This window comes from Vidua chalybeata, chromosome 3 (genome assembly GCF_026979565.1).
Source record: "Vidua chalybeata isolate OUT-0048 chromosome 3, bVidCha1 merged haplotype, whole genome shotgun sequence".
NCBI classification, from domain to species: Eukaryota; Metazoa; Chordata; class Aves; order Passeriformes; family Viduidae; genus Vidua; species Vidua chalybeata.
This window is the reverse complement of record NC_071532.1, coordinates 83,936,477-83,956,272: the sequence shown is the minus strand read 5'-3', so window position 1 is coordinate 83,956,272 and position 19,796 is coordinate 83,936,477. Positions and strand designations below refer to the sequence as shown.

Below are 19,796 nucleotides of genomic sequence, written 5' to 3'. Positions count from 1 at the left end.
GTCTTGGTGCACTGTGAAAAAAAGTCTTTCTTTTGTCTAATCTGAATTTCTCTTGAAGCAAGTCATGTCTGTCACCTCTTCTCCTTTCTGTGTAAACCTATGAGTTCACCTCTCTATTCTCTACAATCTCATCCTGAAAAGCCAAACAAAGCAAGGAGATTTCCCTTTAGCCTTCTCTTCAAGCTAAACAACACAGCTATAAGCAAAATACAATAGGAACTAATAGTCAAAATTCTCAGTAAAAGACGAGAGTTGGACAGAACTTTGTGCTGGATCCACATGCTTTAGCAAAGCCCGAATGGCCTGGAAAAGGGAATGAGCAGTGAGATTCCAAAGTTTCCTGATGATACAGTTATCAATCTAATTGGAACTAAGGCTGAGCATACAACTGCTGAGATATCTTATGAGGCTTCATGACAGAGGAGTAAAATGGCAATGAAAGTGAAATGCTGTGGTGAAAAACAATCTTGGCTTCATATATCAAATAGCGGGCTTTGACCTAAACTTTACAACTCAGAAGTGAGAGTCTCCAAGGTTAGGATAAATAGTTCCAAGAAAGCACTATCTCAGTGCTCAGCAGCAATCAAAAAATAAATCAAATGCTACAAACTGTTAGGAAAGTAGTAAAGAACAAGACAGAAAACACTGGATTAATGGATGCTTCTTGTACTTTGAATATTATCTGCAGTTTTGGTCTCATTCAAGAAAGGACACATTGAAGTTTAAAAAAAGATCCAGAGAAGGACATTTTTGACAATCAAATAGTAAAGAATGGCTTCTACAGAATGAATGATTAGGTGAGCTGGAATTCTGGAAAAAAAAAAAAAAAAAAGGATGATTTGTGGGGATGTGACAGAGAGCTACAAAATTGTAAGTAGCATGACTGCAATGGATAGAGATCAACTACCCACTGTCCCTTACAGAGACATTAGGAGTCATCAAATGGAGTTTGGGATGGTAGTTCCTCACACCTTGGGTCCCAGACCTGTGGAAATCCTTGCAGAATACATAGTAATGGAAGAAGTTTATGTAAGTTCAGGGCAAGAAGTACTTGGAAAAATGATTCATAAAGTGTTGCTGAATAAGCAAACTATAAAAGACTTGGGAAATCTAAGATTAAAACTGTAAAAAGGTGAAAGACTATTAAAGGTAAAAACCATATATACTTACGTGGTTCTTATTCTTCCCTAAATGTGAACTTATGATTACATTTAGAGACAGACATTTGTTTGGAATGGCAGTTCTTATGTTCTTCCTACTTGGCGCTTTTTTTTTTTCCTTAAATAATCATGCTCATAATTAGCCCCACATTTCATCTGGGTTACGCAGTTGCCCAGCTTGTCTTGCTCCAATGGAATATCAGCTGACATGTAGCCTAGAGTCTAGTCCATTTTATTGCTTTCCAAAACAAAGAAATACATATTTTATCACAACATAACAACTTCTGCTCCAACCGCAGAATAAAATAAATGCAAGTGATGTGTTTTCTAAGCACAGCCTGCTCCAGTATACACTCAGAACAAAGAGATGTTCAATAACTCATTAAACACAATGCTTAATATATCTTCTGTGTTGACAGGATGGAAAAAAAAAAACCTTTGTAAGACTGGAGATAGATGAGATTTCCTTATTTAAAAAAGCTCAAGCTGGTCCTGTAAAGGATGTTTGATAAATTTTTTATAGTGACCTGACCCAAGCCAGATGCTCTGAAGAAAACCCCAGAGAAAACTGCCAGCTGCTGCTGGTAGAAACTAACAAAATGGATGTCAGACTAAATAGCTCCTTATACTCTACAATGCAAAGTATAAAGACACATATAGATCTTTGTCTTTTAACTGGTGGTACTATAGAACATAGGTAGGCTGATGAGAGACTTGTATTAAAGGAAACCTTGGTCAACAAGGAGAGAGCAAAAACAAATTTCAGTTCCTTGGAAAGGATTGTTGCTTAGCCTTCTTACTTTGTGTTAGGGAATCTATATGTTTTCCATTTTGATTTAAAAACCCACAATGTTTTCAATCTAGTGGCTGTACCACAAAGGAAAAATCAGGAAACCAGAAGTCAAAGCTATTAGACTTCAAAATAAAATAACTTCTTTCTGAGAGGCAGAGATAGTTGTCAAAAGAAAGGTAAATCCATTTGTGTTGTGAGAGTTGACAGGATCAGCTGTCCTCAGAGAATTTTCCTCAGATTTAGAAGCATCGCAAACCAGAAGAGTATTGGTGATAATGAAGAGAGGCCCAAGGAAATCAGAGCTTATACTAAATCTGTCTCTGTATTAATAACTACCCACCACCATAACTTAATTTATGTAGTTGTACTGAAGCAAACCTGTAGAAGAGATGTAATGTATGGATGTGGTGCATTGTAACTTACAGTCTTTTATACAGTACACTAGTGTAGGTTACAATTCACATTAATAAAATGTATTTGCCTTTCAGGGAAGGGCAGGTATTGCATCTGCTACAACTCTACCTAACTAGAAGAGTTTCTTTGAAACAGTTTTTTCATTTTATAATAGTGCACCCTAGCAAGAGGAGTTCTCTGCTTAGCTGTTTCTGTAGAGGCAGCAGCTCTTACAGAGGTGCAGCTACTAAAGAGAATATCCCCAGAGAGGCAGAACACCAGCTGAATGTCTTCAGGCATAGCCATGATTTAGCTCACATGTTTCTTGCACAGCCTCATGTCCTCAGACCACCCTGCTAAGTCGACTGACTTCCTGCTGTATAATTATGGCCAAATCCTGGAAGCACACCTGAAGTTCTGTGAAAGTTTTTACCCTAGAAACTGCAAGTGGCAATTTGCAGATCATAGCTTAGTGCATATCTGGCAGCAGAGATGGTTTCCTCAGAGACATAGGGCTGGAACTGCAGGAATTGTCATGCCACCCTGAGAAGAAATGTGCTGCCAGGCAGTCATGGTAGCAAGTGCTTTTTGGGCACTCAGACTCCAACTGATGCACTGGCTTGCAGCTGGTGGGCCTAGATAGGTCTGATTTGTTACTAATAGTGGCACAAACCCTGTAGAATTCAGCATTAATGGCAGTCTCTGCCCTGCAACAGCTGAACTACAACCTGAAGACAGGATGAATACTATATTGTTGAACCAACATAAAGATGTCTGTCTAGACTTCCTAGTGCTTTTTCCTCAGAGGTCAGAAACATGCTTCATTCTGTCTCTTCTCTTCTTTGGCACTCTTTGAAATTAAACACCCCTGGCATGCATCCCATTAGGCTCAGAGATCCCATTATTTTGTTTAGACCCTTACTTCATCTTGCCTCACAAAGACTCCATCTCTTCAAACCTCAGAAGCCTACTTTACCTGAAGCTTAAGACTGACTTACAGCCTTGAGTATTGCCATCGAATCAAAGCCAGTGCCTCATCTCCCATGAACCATTCAGAAGTTAATTCCTTCTCTGAGGAGTGGGACATTTAAGCACGTAGCCAGAGTGTACCAGGAGAGGGAGCATATTAAGAAACTGTATCTGCCAGCATGAGAGATTATAAGTCTCAGCCAAGGACTGCTGCTAGTGTGGCAAAGGAGAGTGTAAGGAGACACTTTAAAGGAATTAATGAGGTGGCTTTGTAGCTATTTACAGCATTTTCCCTTGATGTGAAGGGCAGGAGGGATTAGAAACCACAGGTGATGTTTAGGTTTTGTTTTTGTGGTTTGGGGTTTTTTTGTGTTTTGTTTTGTTTTTTAATGTAATAGAAAGTGGCAATTGGCAAATTGATTGAAATGAGAAAAAAAAAATAAAGTCTGAGTCCTAGCACTGCTATTTGAAAGACATAACTTAGCATTTGTTGGAAGTTCCCAAGTGAAATGAAATGTTATTGATATGCCCCAGCAGCACCCCAAAGCATTAAAAGGATCAATTTACATTATTTTGTTTTCCAGGAAATCTTCCTGTAGGTTAAAGTTTAACGTAAGACAAGGTAACATGACAGCACACCTTTGGCTCCCAGCTACTTTTGTAGCCAGGAGCTACTAAGCCTCAGAGCTTTCTTTTAGCCCTTATTCTATGAGATGGCATTCACAGAGCCTATGGCCAGTAGATTGAATGACCTAATGCAAAGGTTTCCTCCCTTCCAAATGTTAGTAATAAGTAGGGCATCTTTGAGAACATATCTTTGAATCTGCTTATTGAATGTTCTTAAACATACTTGTCTTCTGAACTCTGAGTAAAGAGATTGGAGGTACCAAAGATGAGGAAATCGATCTGTCTGGATACTTTAAACTAGTTGAATAATCAGCCTTCACTCTAGTAAAGAGAGTAATTAATGTATCACCATTGCTTGTAGGCTTTCTGTTTTGCCAATTTTAAGTGGTTTGACTAAGTGGTTTGACTAGTGTGGCAAATATCAGTCCCTTTGGTGTCTTAAGTGTAAAGAATCACTAAAAAAGCAAGTGAGAAGAGGCTTCAGGAAGTCCATCCTACTGCCTAAGTAGGATCAATTATTCATTTACAGTCATCATTGCTGGTAGACATTTGCCAATCCAGTTCCTCAGGACAGATAAACTATTCCAGAGACTCGCTATCTTTACTCTCAGAAAGCTACACCTAATGTCAAATCTAAGTCTGCTGCAATTTTAGCCCATTTTTCCTGGTTTGTACACAGATGGCATTCTCATCCTCTTTGCAGAGCTCTTAACACATCTGCAGTATTACATCTCGTCTCAGTATTCTCTTCTGCAGTGTCCCCATCCTGGCAATTTCAGACTTCCGAACAACAAAACTTTTAGAATTAAATCAAATTTCTCAATTTCCCTCCTCTTTACTTCCTAAAACATGTAAATTTTATTTTTAAAGCTATCAGGAGGGAAGTGGCTACACAATTCTTTTGAGTCACTTGAGAGAAAGGTGCAGGAAAGTCATGGGCAAATGAAACAGCCCACAACAACTGTACCTGTTCACTTTCTCATTTCACACTTTGAATATAGCTTCAGTATTCTAATATCATGATGGAATTTAAGCATACTTTGCTTAAACCCTGAATGAGGTTTCTCTCTACACAGTAACTGAAGTGTCTTTTTGTCCTTCCCAACTTTCTGACTTTAGAATTATAGAATTATTAAGATTGTAAAAGACTGCTAAGGTTGTCAGGATCCAACTGTTAACCCAGCACTTCTGTGGACATGACTAAATGGTATCTCCAAGTGTCACATCCACACACCTTTTGAACGCTTCCAAGGATGGTGATTCCATCACTTTCCTGGACAGCTTGTTCCAGTGCCTGACCACCCTTTCAATGAAGAAATTATTCCTAATGTCCAATCTAAATCTCCCATTGCATAACTTGAGGCTCTTTCATCTCATCCTGCTACCTGGGAGAAGAGGCTGACCCCCACCTGGCTACTCCTGTCAGGGAGTTGTAGAGAGGGATGAGGTTTCTCCCCTGAGCCTCCTTTTCTCCAGGTTAAACAGCCTCAGCTCCCTCAGCTGCTCCTCAAAGGACTTGTGCTCCAGACCCTTCACCAGCTCCATTGCCCTTCTCTGGACTCGCTTCAGCACTTCAACGTTCTTCCTGCAGTGAGGGGCCCAGAACTGGACACAGCTTGAGCTGTGGCCTCACCAGTGCTGAGTACAGGGGGACAATCACTGCCCTGGTTCTGCTGGCCACACTATTGCTGATACAGGCCAGGAACCAATGGCTTTCTTGGCCACCTGGGCACACCCTGGCTCATGTTCAGATGGCTTCTTACAACTTAATTCAGCCTGTCTGTGCTCTTGGTTGGAAAGCTCATAGTGTTGACCCCATTTTATAGCCTTTCTCTTTGGGTCTGGCACTTCAAGCCAGCTTCTGTGCTGCCTTTTAAGGTGGTCAGTTTGTTAATTCAATCTGATTCTAAGCTCTAACTAAACACGGAATTCTACTGTAGCAATTACATGATATACTTTTTTCATCCCATTATATTTTGTCCACCAGGATCACAGCATGCCACTGGCTATTTTTGTTCCATCAGGAAAAAATAAGGAACTAAACCAGTTGTAAATTGGTAACTGTCCAGTCATATCATTAATAATTTTGGTACAATCCCTTTGCTTTCAGACTGCAGCAGAGCTTATGCTGTTGTGTTATGACCCTGAAGCCTGCTACTCTCACTCTACTATTACCAACATTTGAGTTCCATGTTTCTCTACTACTCTCCTGAGACCTGAATGCTTTCACTTTCATTGCAAAATCATTAATTCTACTCCATTTCCTTCATGCTGATAATCTTCTGTTCTGGCACTTTGATTTCATTTTTAGCCCAAAGGGTAACAATATTGACTGTAACTGAAGAGATTCTGCTACTTGCAAAAAATCTCCTCTCTAAATATGCTTTCACCACAAAAATTGTTTCAACATATATAATTCTCATTCTATATTAAACATAAAACTACACTTACATAGACATTCCTTTCCATGTTGAATCTCAAGCACTGATGAGACATCACAGACCTCTTTTTTAGGAGTTCAGTACATAATTTCATATACCATGAGAAGAAGAAAAAACCTAGCTTGAGTTTCATCTTTGCTTTCAGCATTTCAGGTTTTAAAAGGGATGTGCAAAGTAATCAATGAGCATAACTCTTTGGCAACAAAATGACTATTGGAGACCAATGGGAAGTAATTTTTGGAACATAATCTCCAGGCATTAGTGAATGACTTACTTCAAACTTCTTCCTCTGTTTTTCATTTATGAAGCATACAACTTCACAAAAACTGTTCTATTGTATTGTTTGAATGCTGAAACAAGATTATTCAGGGCAAGGCTTTTGGTGGGGACACACTGATTTACATGTGATGGTTCTGAATTTCCTCCCTCTTCAGACTTTAGTACTTCCTTATGCATTAAAAAGTATGTGTGTAGCTAAAAATTCAGAATAAATTCAGAGAGGATGATGCAAGTAACTAAAAGACATTTAACACATAAATAAGAAGCAGCTTTTTGGTAACAAAAAAGAAATTTTTAAATGAGAAAAGAAAACAGCTGGTTTACAGATGAATATTGAAACAAATTCTTTAAATCACCTGTTTAAGATCACATGTTTTACCCTGTATGGTGGTGGACTACAAGTCTTTGTTGTGACTCAGATTAGAGCAACTGAAGAAACACTAAGGGAAGTAACTGCATAGATTATTCAGCTTGATTGTAAGAGCACCCTAGGATGTGGAATGCAAATGAATAGTAAGACCACAGGAATTGGATGTAGCCTTTTGCAATTTTCTTCTTATTTCTAGTGACTCATTTGATGACTTCAATAATGTCAATCCCTACCTCGGTTTCCCAGCTATAAAGATGGTACAACTAGATGAGAATGGGGTTATCTCTGATGCGATTATTTTCTTTTTTCCAGGATACTGAATTGGAACAGAAAAAAAAAATATTTGCAAAACAAACATTGGCCAAAAAGTTGCTTCGGAATTATCACAACTTTGATTTTCATGCTTTCTCTGTAATACAGCTGTGCCTCTTAAACTGAAGTGTTTGACTGCTTAAATACAATATGTATGTCACATCTCTTTCATCAGTGGTTGTTCTTTCAAGAATTTAGTATAGTATAAAATTCAAACAAAATGAATCAAAATTAAGAAGTCCTGCACCACAGGAACAAAATGTTTTTTCTCCAGTTGAACAATGCAGTTGATCCTGACACATTCCTGACAAATGCTTTCATTTTGATGAAACTACATTTCGTTTGAAGTCATTAACTCGGTATGCATATTGGTTTTATGATATCTGGTTGTTCTTGCCTCCCATCTGACATCTTCTTTCACAGGTAATAATTATTTTTCTGTCTGTCTTTCCTTCTCTTTTCCAAAAATGCTTTACTCCTCTTATAAATATTCTCTTTATTCCACATATTTCAAAAATTATTTTTTTCTCCTCATGTTGTCTGGCTGATTAAAGTAATGAAGTTAAGTTCAAAGCAACTGTTTTCAGGCTCTGCTTTGCATGAATTTTGCTGTATTGTTTTGAGTGTAAAAGGGCTTGTGTGCCTTAAAGTTTGTTAATCTCTTCTGATTATATCCATGGGGTAATTAAAGATACTTTCTCTGAAAAACTTAGCCCCCCTTCTTTTTAAGGCAAACTGTTCCATCAGGACATTTGTGCCCATTTTAGCACTAACACTGACTTTTAAAGTATCTTGCAATTTATGAATAGAGATGGATGAGATTATGATAAGGCTGCAATTGTACAACTGAACGTGCCCTAGCACATCCTCCACCGTTTGAACAGCTCTGGAAAATGACACCATTCTCTGCTCACTGCAATCCTCTTACCTGCTGCTTCTTCACAGCCTGTAAGGGAACCAGGTGTTTACTGCCAATTAGGCTTGATATAGCTGCAGGAGTTTCTTGTATTCTCTCAACAATAGTATTTCTGAGTTGCTGGCAGCTTTTGGAGGGCTTGTGCCTACATGTACAGCAAGAGACCTCAGTGCACTTCAGCACTTTGTTTATTTGGTGATTTAGGTAATTTAGATCTTACCCTTACTGCACAATCTACTGCAGTCATAGCATAAAATATTTAAGATTTTACTGAAGATTCTCCTTTGGAGCAAAAATAATGTTAAGATACCTCAACTGGAAGTAAATAGATTTATTATTATTATTATTATTATTATTATTATTATTATTATTATTATTATTATTATTATTATATTAGACATATTTACCAAAAACACTGAAGCAACAATAAAATTCTTATTCCAAAAATATATAGGCCGCAACGACAGAAAATGTTGTGCTATTTCAAAGCTTGAATTGAAAAATTTCCAACTTTCTCAGCTTCCAGATTGCTGACTAAAAGTACTGAGCTTCTGTTTGTTGTCTCTGAGCTCTAACACTTCTCAGCCTTTCTGAAATATATAAAATGATATTACAAATGTAGGGTCTTTCTATGCAATGGTCATATGCAGAGTTTCCCTGAACTAAATGGGGTTGAACCTGTCCACATTACCAGCTTTACACATTAGGTTCAGAAGGGAAACAAAAAGCAGATGACGATTTTTTTAGGATGGAGGGTGGTGTCAGTTACACCACTTTTCCACTTTCTTACAGTTTAAGGGGTTAAAGTGGAAATTGATCTTAGTACCTTGGAAAGTGATGTTGAACTTAAAACCTTGTTAGTATTTCTGAGTTAAAAAATCATTATTTAACAAACACATTTGGAAAGTAGTCTGACTGAAATAAAAATCAGCTCCTAATGGATTCAAATCAGATAGGAGTTTGCAAACGCACTAAAAGGGTCTGATTTGGAGCTGCACATACAGAAGCATCATGTTGGGGAGGAGGAAGGTGACAGTTCCTGTTTATGCATTTTTGGCAAGCTGCACCTGAAGGATGGGATGATTTTCTGGAAACTGTCATGCCAAAAATACACAGCTAAACAGGGAGGAATTGAGAAGAGCAAAGGGAATAATTAGAGACCTGTGGGGGTGGGACAAGGGTCTCTAGTTTATTCTCTTAAGGAAACCAAGCTATGCAATCACACTGCTTTTCTGTCAGTATGCCACAATAACATTTGAATCTCTTGACCAATTTGAAAAAAGCCTGACAAAAAAAGGAGAAGTTTAAAAACACTGAGCTCCTGCGAGTTTAAAAAAAAATCAGCAGCCAGATAGGTGTGATTTGTGTGCCCAGTAAAGAACAGGTAGAAGTGTGAACTCAGTTGCATTACTTGACACAAAAGAACCCAAAGCTGTCATCAAAAAACAGGCTCCATAAGGTTTGCTGCCAATGGAACCACTTGTTTGTCATTTACAGGTAGGGGTATTTTTTTTTGCTTGTTTGTTTGTTTGGGGTTTTTGTTTGTTTGTTTTAAATAAAATATATTTTAAAAAAGCCCAAGACTTCTGCCTGAGATGATTTTTAAAATGTTCATTGCAGAATATTGGCACTCATTATAAAATTATGTGTAATACCAGGTCTTGTCAAGAACAGGCCCTGAAATTCCTACCTGAAATGAAATCCCTTTGGGCCAGTGTTTTCTCTCTGCCATGGAAAGGACTGTTTCCATTTCCTCTCTTGCAAAGGCTAACTCTGACCCTTTTCTCTTTCTTAAAGTACTGTGGTGCCACCAAAATTAAAGAAATAAGAAGTCATGAGTCAGATGCCAAAAAATGTCTGCTTTTGAAAATTATGATACGTTGATAAAATATATTTTACCTTGGATTTGGTCTGTCTTTGAAATCTTTTTAAATCCTTCAACTTTTTGAGAGAGAGAGAAGTCACAGTGCTCCACTTTCATTAACATCTTGTGAGAAATTACTTTGAGCCCTTGGTACTACAGGATATTTCATCTTTCATGGCTGTCCCTTAAATGGCAAACCCACTGAGACTCCTCCACAGCTTTCACATCCCCAGTCTTCCATCAGTCTGAGAAAGAGGACCACTCTTCTAGACAAGGAACCTACAGGAAAACCCTCTGAATGGTTTGTTTCTTTCAGTTTGCCTCATGGAAGAAAACAATCATGATTGCTTACAGCTAGTGAAAAGGGAGTATTGATGGAACTGAGAAATTTAGAATGTGGCATTTGGTCAATACAAAAGGAAGATATGGGGGAGAAGGAAGGTTCCTAAGATTGAGGGGAGGTCTAGAATCATAAAGAAATATACATTTATCATGCATAGGGCATATGTTATGATGCCCTGTGCATGACAACAAGTGAACATTTGTTGTTATGAACTGAGAAGAAAAGGTCATGGATTCCATTATAATGATTGGCTTTTCAAGTTTAGGAAAGTAATTTACCTGATCCGTTACAATAGTTACATTGATATTCCATTTCTAGATTTCACAGCAGTCTGCTCTAGACAGGACTTCAGAGAAATTGATTTGATAGAATGCCTGTCAGTGAGAAGACTTTGCATGTTACTGGGCAAGGGTAACTCGTACTAACCAGGCTATGAAATTCTCTCTCAGGTATCATTCCAATTGGGATATAATATATTGAACTACACTGTGCTTTCCACACACTCTTGATTGGACAACAGTGTCAGATGTTTCATCATTACAAAACAAATGTGTTCAAATCAGAAAATGACCACTTAAAGCTGGAAATACTGTCAATAAGAGCTCAGTCTCTTCACACAGACCTGTCAAAAAATGAGACGACTTTTATGGTTTCTTCTTTATTTCTCTCTAATAAATTCTACTGCTTTTGTGCCAAAATAATACAAAATTATTTGCTGTGTCTAGGACTTTTTAGACATAAGGAAAAACATTGTCAAAAGCCTAAGAGAGGTGAACCTTCCCATCTGCTCAACACTGTTAAAGCCACATCTGGAGTGACAATTCTAGTTTATCGCTCCCCAGCACAAGAAAGACATGGGCATAGAGCAGCTAGTCAAGTGAAGGGCAAGGAAGATAGTTTAGGAATTGGAGCATGTCATATGAGGAAAGGCTGAGAGATAGAACTAGTTAGCCTAGCGAACAGAAGGCTCAGAGGCATCTTATAGATGTGAGTAGATCCATCACATCTTATAGATGTGATAGATCTGATGGGAGGGCGTAAGTGAGACTGAGTCAGGCTCTTTTCGGTGGTGCCCAATGACAGAGCAAGTGGCAGTGGGCAGAAACTGAAATACAAGGGGTCTTGTCTGAACACAAGAAAACACTTTTTTTACTATGCAGGTGACTAAGCACTGGCAGAGGTAGCCCAGAGAGGCTGTGGAGTTCCCATCCTTGGAGAGACTCAAGGCCATCTGGATGCAGTCCTTAGCAACCTGCTCTAGCTGACCCTGCTTGACCAGGTTGGCTGGACCAGATGTCCTCCAGTGGTGCCTTCCAATTTGAATATTTCTGTGATTATGTTCTTTTCAGCAAAACAGTTTTAGTCACAATATTGGCTTGGTGCAAGTCTACACTCCAACTCCCATAACTTTTGAAACCCATATTCTGCAAGAGTTTTCAGCTTTCCCTTTTAAGTTATAAGAAACTATATATAAGGACCTATACTCTTTGTATTCATTTTGTATTTTCCACAGAGCAGTAAGGTTTCATGTGCTTGACCCAGTATAAAGCAATTAACACAAATACAGAACAGATATAAATAACTGTGTCAGTAATTAATAAGCAGAAAGGTGAGTAGCATAACAACCTCATGCAATATTTTCTTTATAAAATTATCTTGGAGAGACTTGTATCTTATGGTCTTAGACCTTTTATATTTTGGTTAGTTTGTGCTTAAAGCTGTGATTCTTGAATACTAAGGCCACTGCTCTAGTGAATGCTGTTACTTGAGCTATGTCCTTTACTTGGCACATGCAGGACCTCCCCAAGTTATCTGAAGGATTGAATATTATCTGAAGGATTGAGTATACCTGTGTATACCTATAACAACATGATCATTATGTCTAGTTTGTGCTTAAAGCTGTGATTCTTGAATACTAAGGCCACTGCTCTAGTGAATGCTGTTACTTGAGCTATGTCCTTTACTTGGCACATGCAGGACCTCCCCAAGTTATCTGAAGGATTGAATATTATCTGAAGGATTGAGTATACCTGTGTATACCTATAACAACATGATCATTATGTCTAGTTATTTCTGATACTAAACATATGGTGGTACCTCACCTTCTTCTCATCATCTTATTTTTTTCAGTCTTGCTTTCTTTAGTGGAAACTTCCGTTGCTTCCTTGAAGTGGCTGTCTGTTGTTAATGAATGGATAAATTCTTCAGCACCAGCCTGTAACATGAAAGCTATCTTCCCTGCTGGTCACAGATGGTGGGAAGTGATTTTATTGATTTGTTAGTACTTAGCTAGAAGGATTACATCTAGCAGTAATAATGTGGCCAGGCCCTGGGACAAATCACCACACGAGTCAGTAGAGGGTTTGTGTTTTAAACTGAGTGTGACATTATTATATTTACCAGCCTTTCATAGTGCTTTGCTTATTAACACCACTGTAATCTCTTCTGAGCCATCTGTTGGTCATTCAAGTTTCTGTTTCCTTCATGTGCTGAAAAACTTCAGTTTCTGAACTGAACACAGACATTATCCTACAAAAGTTCTGGTGGTAACCATAGTGCTTATTATGTTTTTTCTTCATAATTTGTGTAATCAAAATTGTGTCCTGCAGAAAATCTCTTGGGGGGACACAGGCAGATGGCCACAGTAATTCCTCTCAAATTCAGAGGGTCACGAAGGTTCATGGCTTTCAGAATCTGTGCAAGAGGTATTAGTGTGGCTGGGAGAAATCTGGTCCCTCTCCCTGTTCCAAACCTGGCAAGTTTGGCAGAAAGAAGCATTGAACACTGCCAGCATAGATTTTTTTCCCCTTTGGTTCGTGCTCATCAGATGATCTCTCTAGAAACTAGAGCTGTTTCCATGCTGTGACCTCCGCAGAAGCGTGACTGAGAGGTTTTAAGTATCAGCGTCTGTTAGTGGTAGCTCACATTCTACCTGAAAGTGCAGTTTTCTCTGTATTTTAACTTTGCATTTCTAAGTAGCCTGAATGATTTCATTCACTGACAGGCACATGTGTGAGCAGAGGACGCTTCAGAGCTAGAGGCATGAGCTTTTGGCCACTGGGTTACATGCAGATGATCAGTAGAGAAAAGGTACTGCATTCATTACCAGCTCCTCAAAATGAAGTTACTCAGAGCTAGTAGACCAGAAATTGGATGGGAAGTGATCTCTGTCTGGACATGACGTTTTGTTTCACTGTGCACTAACCCCTCAGTTGAGCAGTCGGCACTGTAACGTATTTCGTTTACAGTTTTAGCGGGTCACAGTAAAAAAATGAGTCTGATCGAAAAGAGCACTTGTCACCCCCGTGGGAGGTGTGTGTGGACCATGGCATGGGTAGCACTAACGGGGTTTAAGAAGCGTATGAAGAAAGTGCTGAAGCGTGGGACTCTTAAGGAAGGGACGGTCGAGCGGTGACAGCGCTGGCTTAAGGCAAGGGGGCTGTAGCTGGGGCCAGCACGGCTACTCCCGAGGGAGTGTCGGCAGCACTGGAAGCCCAAGGCTTCCCGGCGCCCCAGCCAGCCCCGCAGCAAACCCGCACCCTCCCACGGCTGGCCCTGCCTCGGGCGAGCCTGCAGCCCTGGCGGGAACCCGGGCAGGGACCTGCGGTGAGGAAACCTGGAGGAGGACGTGAGGAGGGCGGCGGTGCCGGGGCCAGCGCCGCGGCCGTGTGTCCGCCGGGCGAGCCCGGCGAGCGGCGGGGAGAGAGAGGCGCGGCCGGCCCGGGCGCCCGGCGCGGGCAGGGGCAGAGGCAGCGGCGCCGCGCCTCGGACTCCGCCTCACCGGCACCGAGCTCCCCTCCCTCCCTCGCTCGCTCGCTCCCTCCTCCAGCGCCAGGCTCGCAGCGGCGGAGCATCGCGGCGGCGGCGGCAGCACCCGCCCTTCCCGGCCGGCCGGCGGCGCGCACCGCCCCCCCCGCTCCCACACGCAGCCCGCCGGCGGCGATCCGGAGCCCTCCGCGCCACCGCACCCCCGCCCCGCACGCCCACCGCCGGGAGGATGGGCTGCGGGCGGCGGCGCGGCAGCCCCTGAGCTCCCCGAAGCCGCGGAAACAAAGGGAGCGAGCAGCGGCAGCACCGGGCCGGGGTGGATGCAAGCAACCATGAAAGGCTGGGTCTCCGCCTCCTCCGCTGCTGCCAGAGAGCTGCCGGCTGCCGCTGCTCGGAGGACTACCCTGTGAAGGGGGCGGAGGAGAGGCTGGCTGGGTTCGCCGTGCAAAGGTAGAAGGTGTAAGGGAGAGGCGGAAAGAAAATGTCTTCTTCGGTGGGGCCCCGCGGCCCTCGCCCGCCCACGGTGCCTCCCCCGATGCAGGAGCTGCCCGACCTGAGCCACCTGACAGAGGAGGAGAGGAACATCATCATGGCAGTGATGGACCGGCAGAAAGAGGAGGAAGAAAAAGAAGAGGCCATGCTCAAGTAAGTAGACGCTAGTCATTCATTCATTCAGGCACTCATTCATGCACCGATCGCCGGCGGGTGCTCATAGCGCCGGCGGCGCTGCCACAGCGGGAGCCGGCCGGTGCCCGGAGCCGGCTTCGCCCAGCTCGGCGGGGCTGGCGCCGCGGAGCCCCGGTCCCGCTCCGCTCCCGGCCCATAACTTCCTCCTTCCCCACCCCGGGCAGCTCCTCCCGAGGCAGCGCCGCTGGGGGAGCCCGGCACGGCGGGACGGAGCGGGACGGCGGCCCTCCCCGCCCCGAGGGAGCCGGCGGCACAGGGCGGGCGGCAACCCCGACACGGGGGTGAGGGGCGAGGTGGGATTCCTTTGGGGTCCCCAAAACCCCGCCTCTGCCAGGAGGGGCCGCTGGGTGGGGTTTCCCTCCGTGCGGGAGCCTCCGCGGCTGCCGTGCTGCCCCCGCCTGGCTCGGCCCCCGCTGCCGCCCGCCGCGGGGCCGGGGCGGCTGCCCCCGCCCGGCACACCCCCGGCCCCTGCTCCGCCCGCCGGTCCCGCCGGCCTCGGCCCGCCCGCTCGCCGCTGGTTCCAGGGCGGGCAGCCACGGGCAGCAGAGCGCCGTGGGGCAGCAGGGCGTTCGTAATTAGGCAATAGATGGAATTAGTCGCACTGCTCATCATTCCAGCGGGCGGGCGTGCGTGCGTGCGAGCGAGGTGGCGGGACGGCGGGGGAGTGGGTTTATCCCGCTGCCGGCGGCACGGGGAGGGGTGCGGGGAACGCGGGGTGTGGGTAGGTGCCATGTTTGGAAACCAGATCCCCACAGCCTCTTTTGAACCTTTTCCCTCACCCCCTCGTCCCTGCCAAACATCGCATGTGATCACATTTTTTAGCCTCCTCCGTCAGTCGGAGGCTTCGAACGTAACGTTGCTGAATCGCCTACTGCGAGTGATGAGAATAAACAGATTGGAGTCGTGGCCTGTGGAGGAGAATCACGGTTTCTCCTCTTCTGACAGCCCGTCAGGCCTGCTCGCTCCGGGCGGGAGGTGGTGGGAGAGGTGACTGGAACGGTGCAAGCCTCTGACGCCACGCAGACCCTCCGTGCCACAGGAGGTGTATCCTTACCTCACTGTCGCCTGCTTGCGTGCACCTGTGCTCGGAAGGGATGCGCTGAAGGTGTGACGTGATCTGGGTGTTTTTTTAGGCTGCATCGGAAATACCCACTTGAGCCGTGCAGGTGCCAGCGCGTCCCCACGGCTGGGGACCAAACCCCCGCAGGCTCCCGACTTCGGCCCCGTACGCTGTGCATGGTGGAGCTGGGAGAGCGTTTTAGTACATTGTTGTCCCTGTCCCTTCCTATTCGTTTTTGACTCTGAATTTTTACAGGGGCTGCTAAAGATCTGTGCAATGGTGGGTTCTGAGGCCCAGCTGCCAGCGCAGCACTGGCTGGGAGCTGTCCAGCACTGTGATGCTTGGATCTCAGTTCAAGACGAAGAGTTCAGTTTCCTGTTGCAGTTCATTGTGCTTGGGGTGTGGCTACCCTTGGAGGTGGGGTGATTGGAATGAGAAATGTTCTGTGAGAATGCATTGCGTTAGTCACTGTGGGGAAACGTGAGTGAAGGATTCCTCCTCAGTTTCTATTCATCAGAAAAAAATTAAATAAAGGAGTAGCTCAAAGGCTCTAAACTATATGTATCCTTCTGTTCCTTGTCCTTCAGCACAGCTACTTCTCTACAAATATTTAGCTTTTATTCTATGAAGAAGATTACTGGTTCTGTGATGATGTTGTAGAGGAATACTATAAATCTTACAGTCGCTGTGAAAATTAACTACCGTTTGTAGAGATGGTATTTTCTCAGTGCTATTCTTGTTAATACTGGATGGAGAATAAATTTTCCTCCTTTTTTTGCTCCCCCTCTTTTTATTTTTTTTTTCTTTTTGCACTGGTGTTTCCGAATTCTGGACTGATAGTTCCTTTCCTATGAGATTATGGGATCTTCAGCAGTTTCACTAAATGAACTTAGGACACTTCAAATGTAATCTTTAGAAGAGGGCAAACATGGTGCTTTGCGAATTCAACTAGAAATTACTTTATATTATCTTCAAAGGTTTGTGGTACCCAAATGTCAAAGTTTATTTCCCTACAAAAGTTCTTTCAGATAATAACAGTCTATACTCTCCACTGGCCTGAGGAATTGTGATTTTAAATAGATTTCTGTCTTTATTTAAAGAGCCATAAGTTAAGGGAAAATACATTGGAAAACTTACAAACCTGTATACTTGCTTTACCTATATTGTTAGTTTGTAAAAATCAAGTCACAGCAAATATATTTCTTGTGGGTTATGATTCAACTCTTAGAGAGAGCCACTAGATTTTCTGAGATGATTTGCCTTTTTTTGATATGCTAAGCACTTACTTTCTTTTTGGGATAAGAGTTTTACACACCTTTCCATAGAGTAACTATTTTAAGACTGGAATTTTGGCAAGAATTTACTTCCATAATTTTATAATGAGTTGTTACAAATATACAGTGGTGCTATCAGATGACACAGCTATATTATAAAAGTCAGATATCATCACTACCCCTTCCTATTATCTTTGTTAAAAGATTTTCTGATTGTCCAAATGTCTCAACAAAACTGCCACGGGTTTTCATTAAAACCACCTGGTGGAGAAATGTTTCCATCTGTAACACCCACATGCAAATCTGTAATTTTCCCTGAAAGTGAAGCTGAGAATCAGTGCTGCAAACTAGGCTACCTTCAATCCTGGGCTGATCAGAGGCCGGATATGTGCTGTCTCATGAATCATAAGGGCTAAAAAGGGTGCAGTATTTCTCTCCTGTTCTGGATGTCCTGATAGCAATGAAAGTTTCTAAAACAGTACTTGTAATTTTCCTTTCCAGCACTCCTCATAGCAGAAAACCATAGGAAGAAATATTGGTTAAATGACTATATTCTTCACACAGTAGTCATAAAGTTGTGGATCCAGGGGAAATTGAAGTGCTTGTGTGAGTGGACTACATGGATTTCAGGAGAAGTGAAAGCAGTTAGGGTCATCAGTAAAGAGGCTGTGTCCCTATCCTCTCTGTCTTCCTGATGCCTGTTTCTGACTCTGAGCGAAAAGCCATGCAAACCCTCTCTGCCAGTTCATGCTGACATCAGCACGTACTGCAGCGTGCCAGCCGCGAGCAGGGCGCTGTTACAGGGCGCAGGACTATGGACACTGAGCTGTTTTCACTGCCTGCACTGGAGCCTTACAAATGCATCCTTCCATTTGAGACCACCTGCTCTCTGCTTTTCCAGGAACTTGCCCTATCTGTCAGTTTGCTGGTCTGCTGAGTTTCCTTCAGCTGTGTGGGGCTAACAGAGCTTGTCACTCCCCTAGGATAAAGATGTACATCTTATACTGGCCAGAGTGACTTTCTTTTTCTAGCCATACCTGGTCAGCGGCAGGGACCTTGTCTTCCCTGCACCCTTCCGATATCAGATTTCACACTGCTGTGGGTGCTGTTTTTGGAAGGGGAACACTGTGCTGTCCTATGACTTGTTGAGTACCATGGAGTAATGTGTTGAGGAGTTTGGGCTTTTGTGAAGGTTCCTTCTTTTGCATGTTTTATGAACAGGTGTTCCTTGGCTTAAGGAACACTTTGCCATTGACTGATTGCCTTGAAATTGCCTTCACATTCAAAGGCAAGTTCTGCATTCCTTCTGTAACAGGGACAGTGTCACTAGGTATTCCTGAGACCATATCCATGCCTTCTTTCAATGAACTGTGGTCCTAATCTGTTGCATGGCACTGAAGACTCAAATCCACATAAACACGTTGATGCTTGCCAGGCACTAAGCAGAAACTGAAACCTCTTTAGTGCACTCTCACAGTCTGGGAGTAGGAAGCAGGTCCTCTATCTCATCTTGGAGCTTCAGAGCTTTGTGTTTTGTTCCTCTCTGGCTGGGAGAGCATCACTTTCTTATTTGCCACACCTTTGAAAACTGCATGGAGAGCAGTCCGTTGGGTAGATGGGGCTTTACCATGGTATGCTCAACTCTCATCCACTCTTGTTTCCTTGTTTCCCTGTTCGACTTTGCCAGATTTTGTGCATATCTCTGAAGACTATAGTCTTTATTATCTCTTTTAAGAGTACTTGGCCTTAGACACCCAAGCTTTTGCTGTGTTCTTGTATGAATAAATGTTTGCATAGAACAGTAGTAAAATGGCCTCCTCTGCAGACTAATTCACATCGGAGGCATTTTTTCCTGTTTTACTTGGTAGATACTCCTGTAGCTGGAAGGGAAGAGTTTCATGTTGAGTGGCTGATGTCTAGCCTGAAGTCCAGATATTGCCCAACAGGTGACTGATGTGACTAAAAAATTGTGAAGAAGCATGAAAGGGTAAGTTTTCAATGAGACTGAAGAGCGAAACAAACCATCATTTGCAAAAGTGTGTGTGTGTAAAATTGAAACTAAAAAATAGTTTAAAGATTTAGAGTGTACATTTGAACACTAAGTAGGCTGAGACAGCTGTTTTGCTTGTGGTTATAAGGTGCTTTGAACTGAAAAAAACACAGTTATGTACAGCAAACTTCAATCATAGAGAAATCACAGAATTGTATATATGTGTGTACTTAAAGATGAGGTTTGCTTCATATGTACTTGTGTGCCTTATCTCATTACGTTAGGCAAGTACAAAGTGGAAACTACTGCAGCTGAGAACACAGTTCCAGTTCTGTTCAAATTTTGGCCAGTAATTAGGAAGTTCCTAGTTACCATATCATTCATTTGCCAGAGCAAACTTAAGTGGGGATAAAAGCTCTTACTAAGCTTCTGATGGGACATAAGAAGGCTGATTGTTGGCTGAGGTAGCAGCAGTAGTAGGAAAGTTAACTACGACACGGGAGGTGCTTTGTAGTTTTGTAACACTAATCACGTAGCTTCAGTAGAGTGG

General features: G+C 42.8%; 1 protein-coding gene across 1 annotated transcript in view; it reads left to right on the top strand.

The window, feature by feature from the left end:
- The first annotated feature begins 14,468 nt into the window (after positions 1 to 14,468).
- The window catches only part of LOC128785030 (regulating synaptic membrane exocytosis protein 1-like), a 112,504-nt gene continuing 107,176 nt past the window's right edge, over positions 14,469 to 19,796 (top strand). The window contains exon 1 of the mRNA XM_053937109.1: positions 14,469 to 14,880. Coding sequence (XP_053793084.1) covers positions 14,717 to 14,880 — 164 coding nt within the window. The 5' untranslated portion in view covers positions 14,469 to 14,716. The remainder of the gene's footprint in view (positions 14,881 to 19,796) is intronic.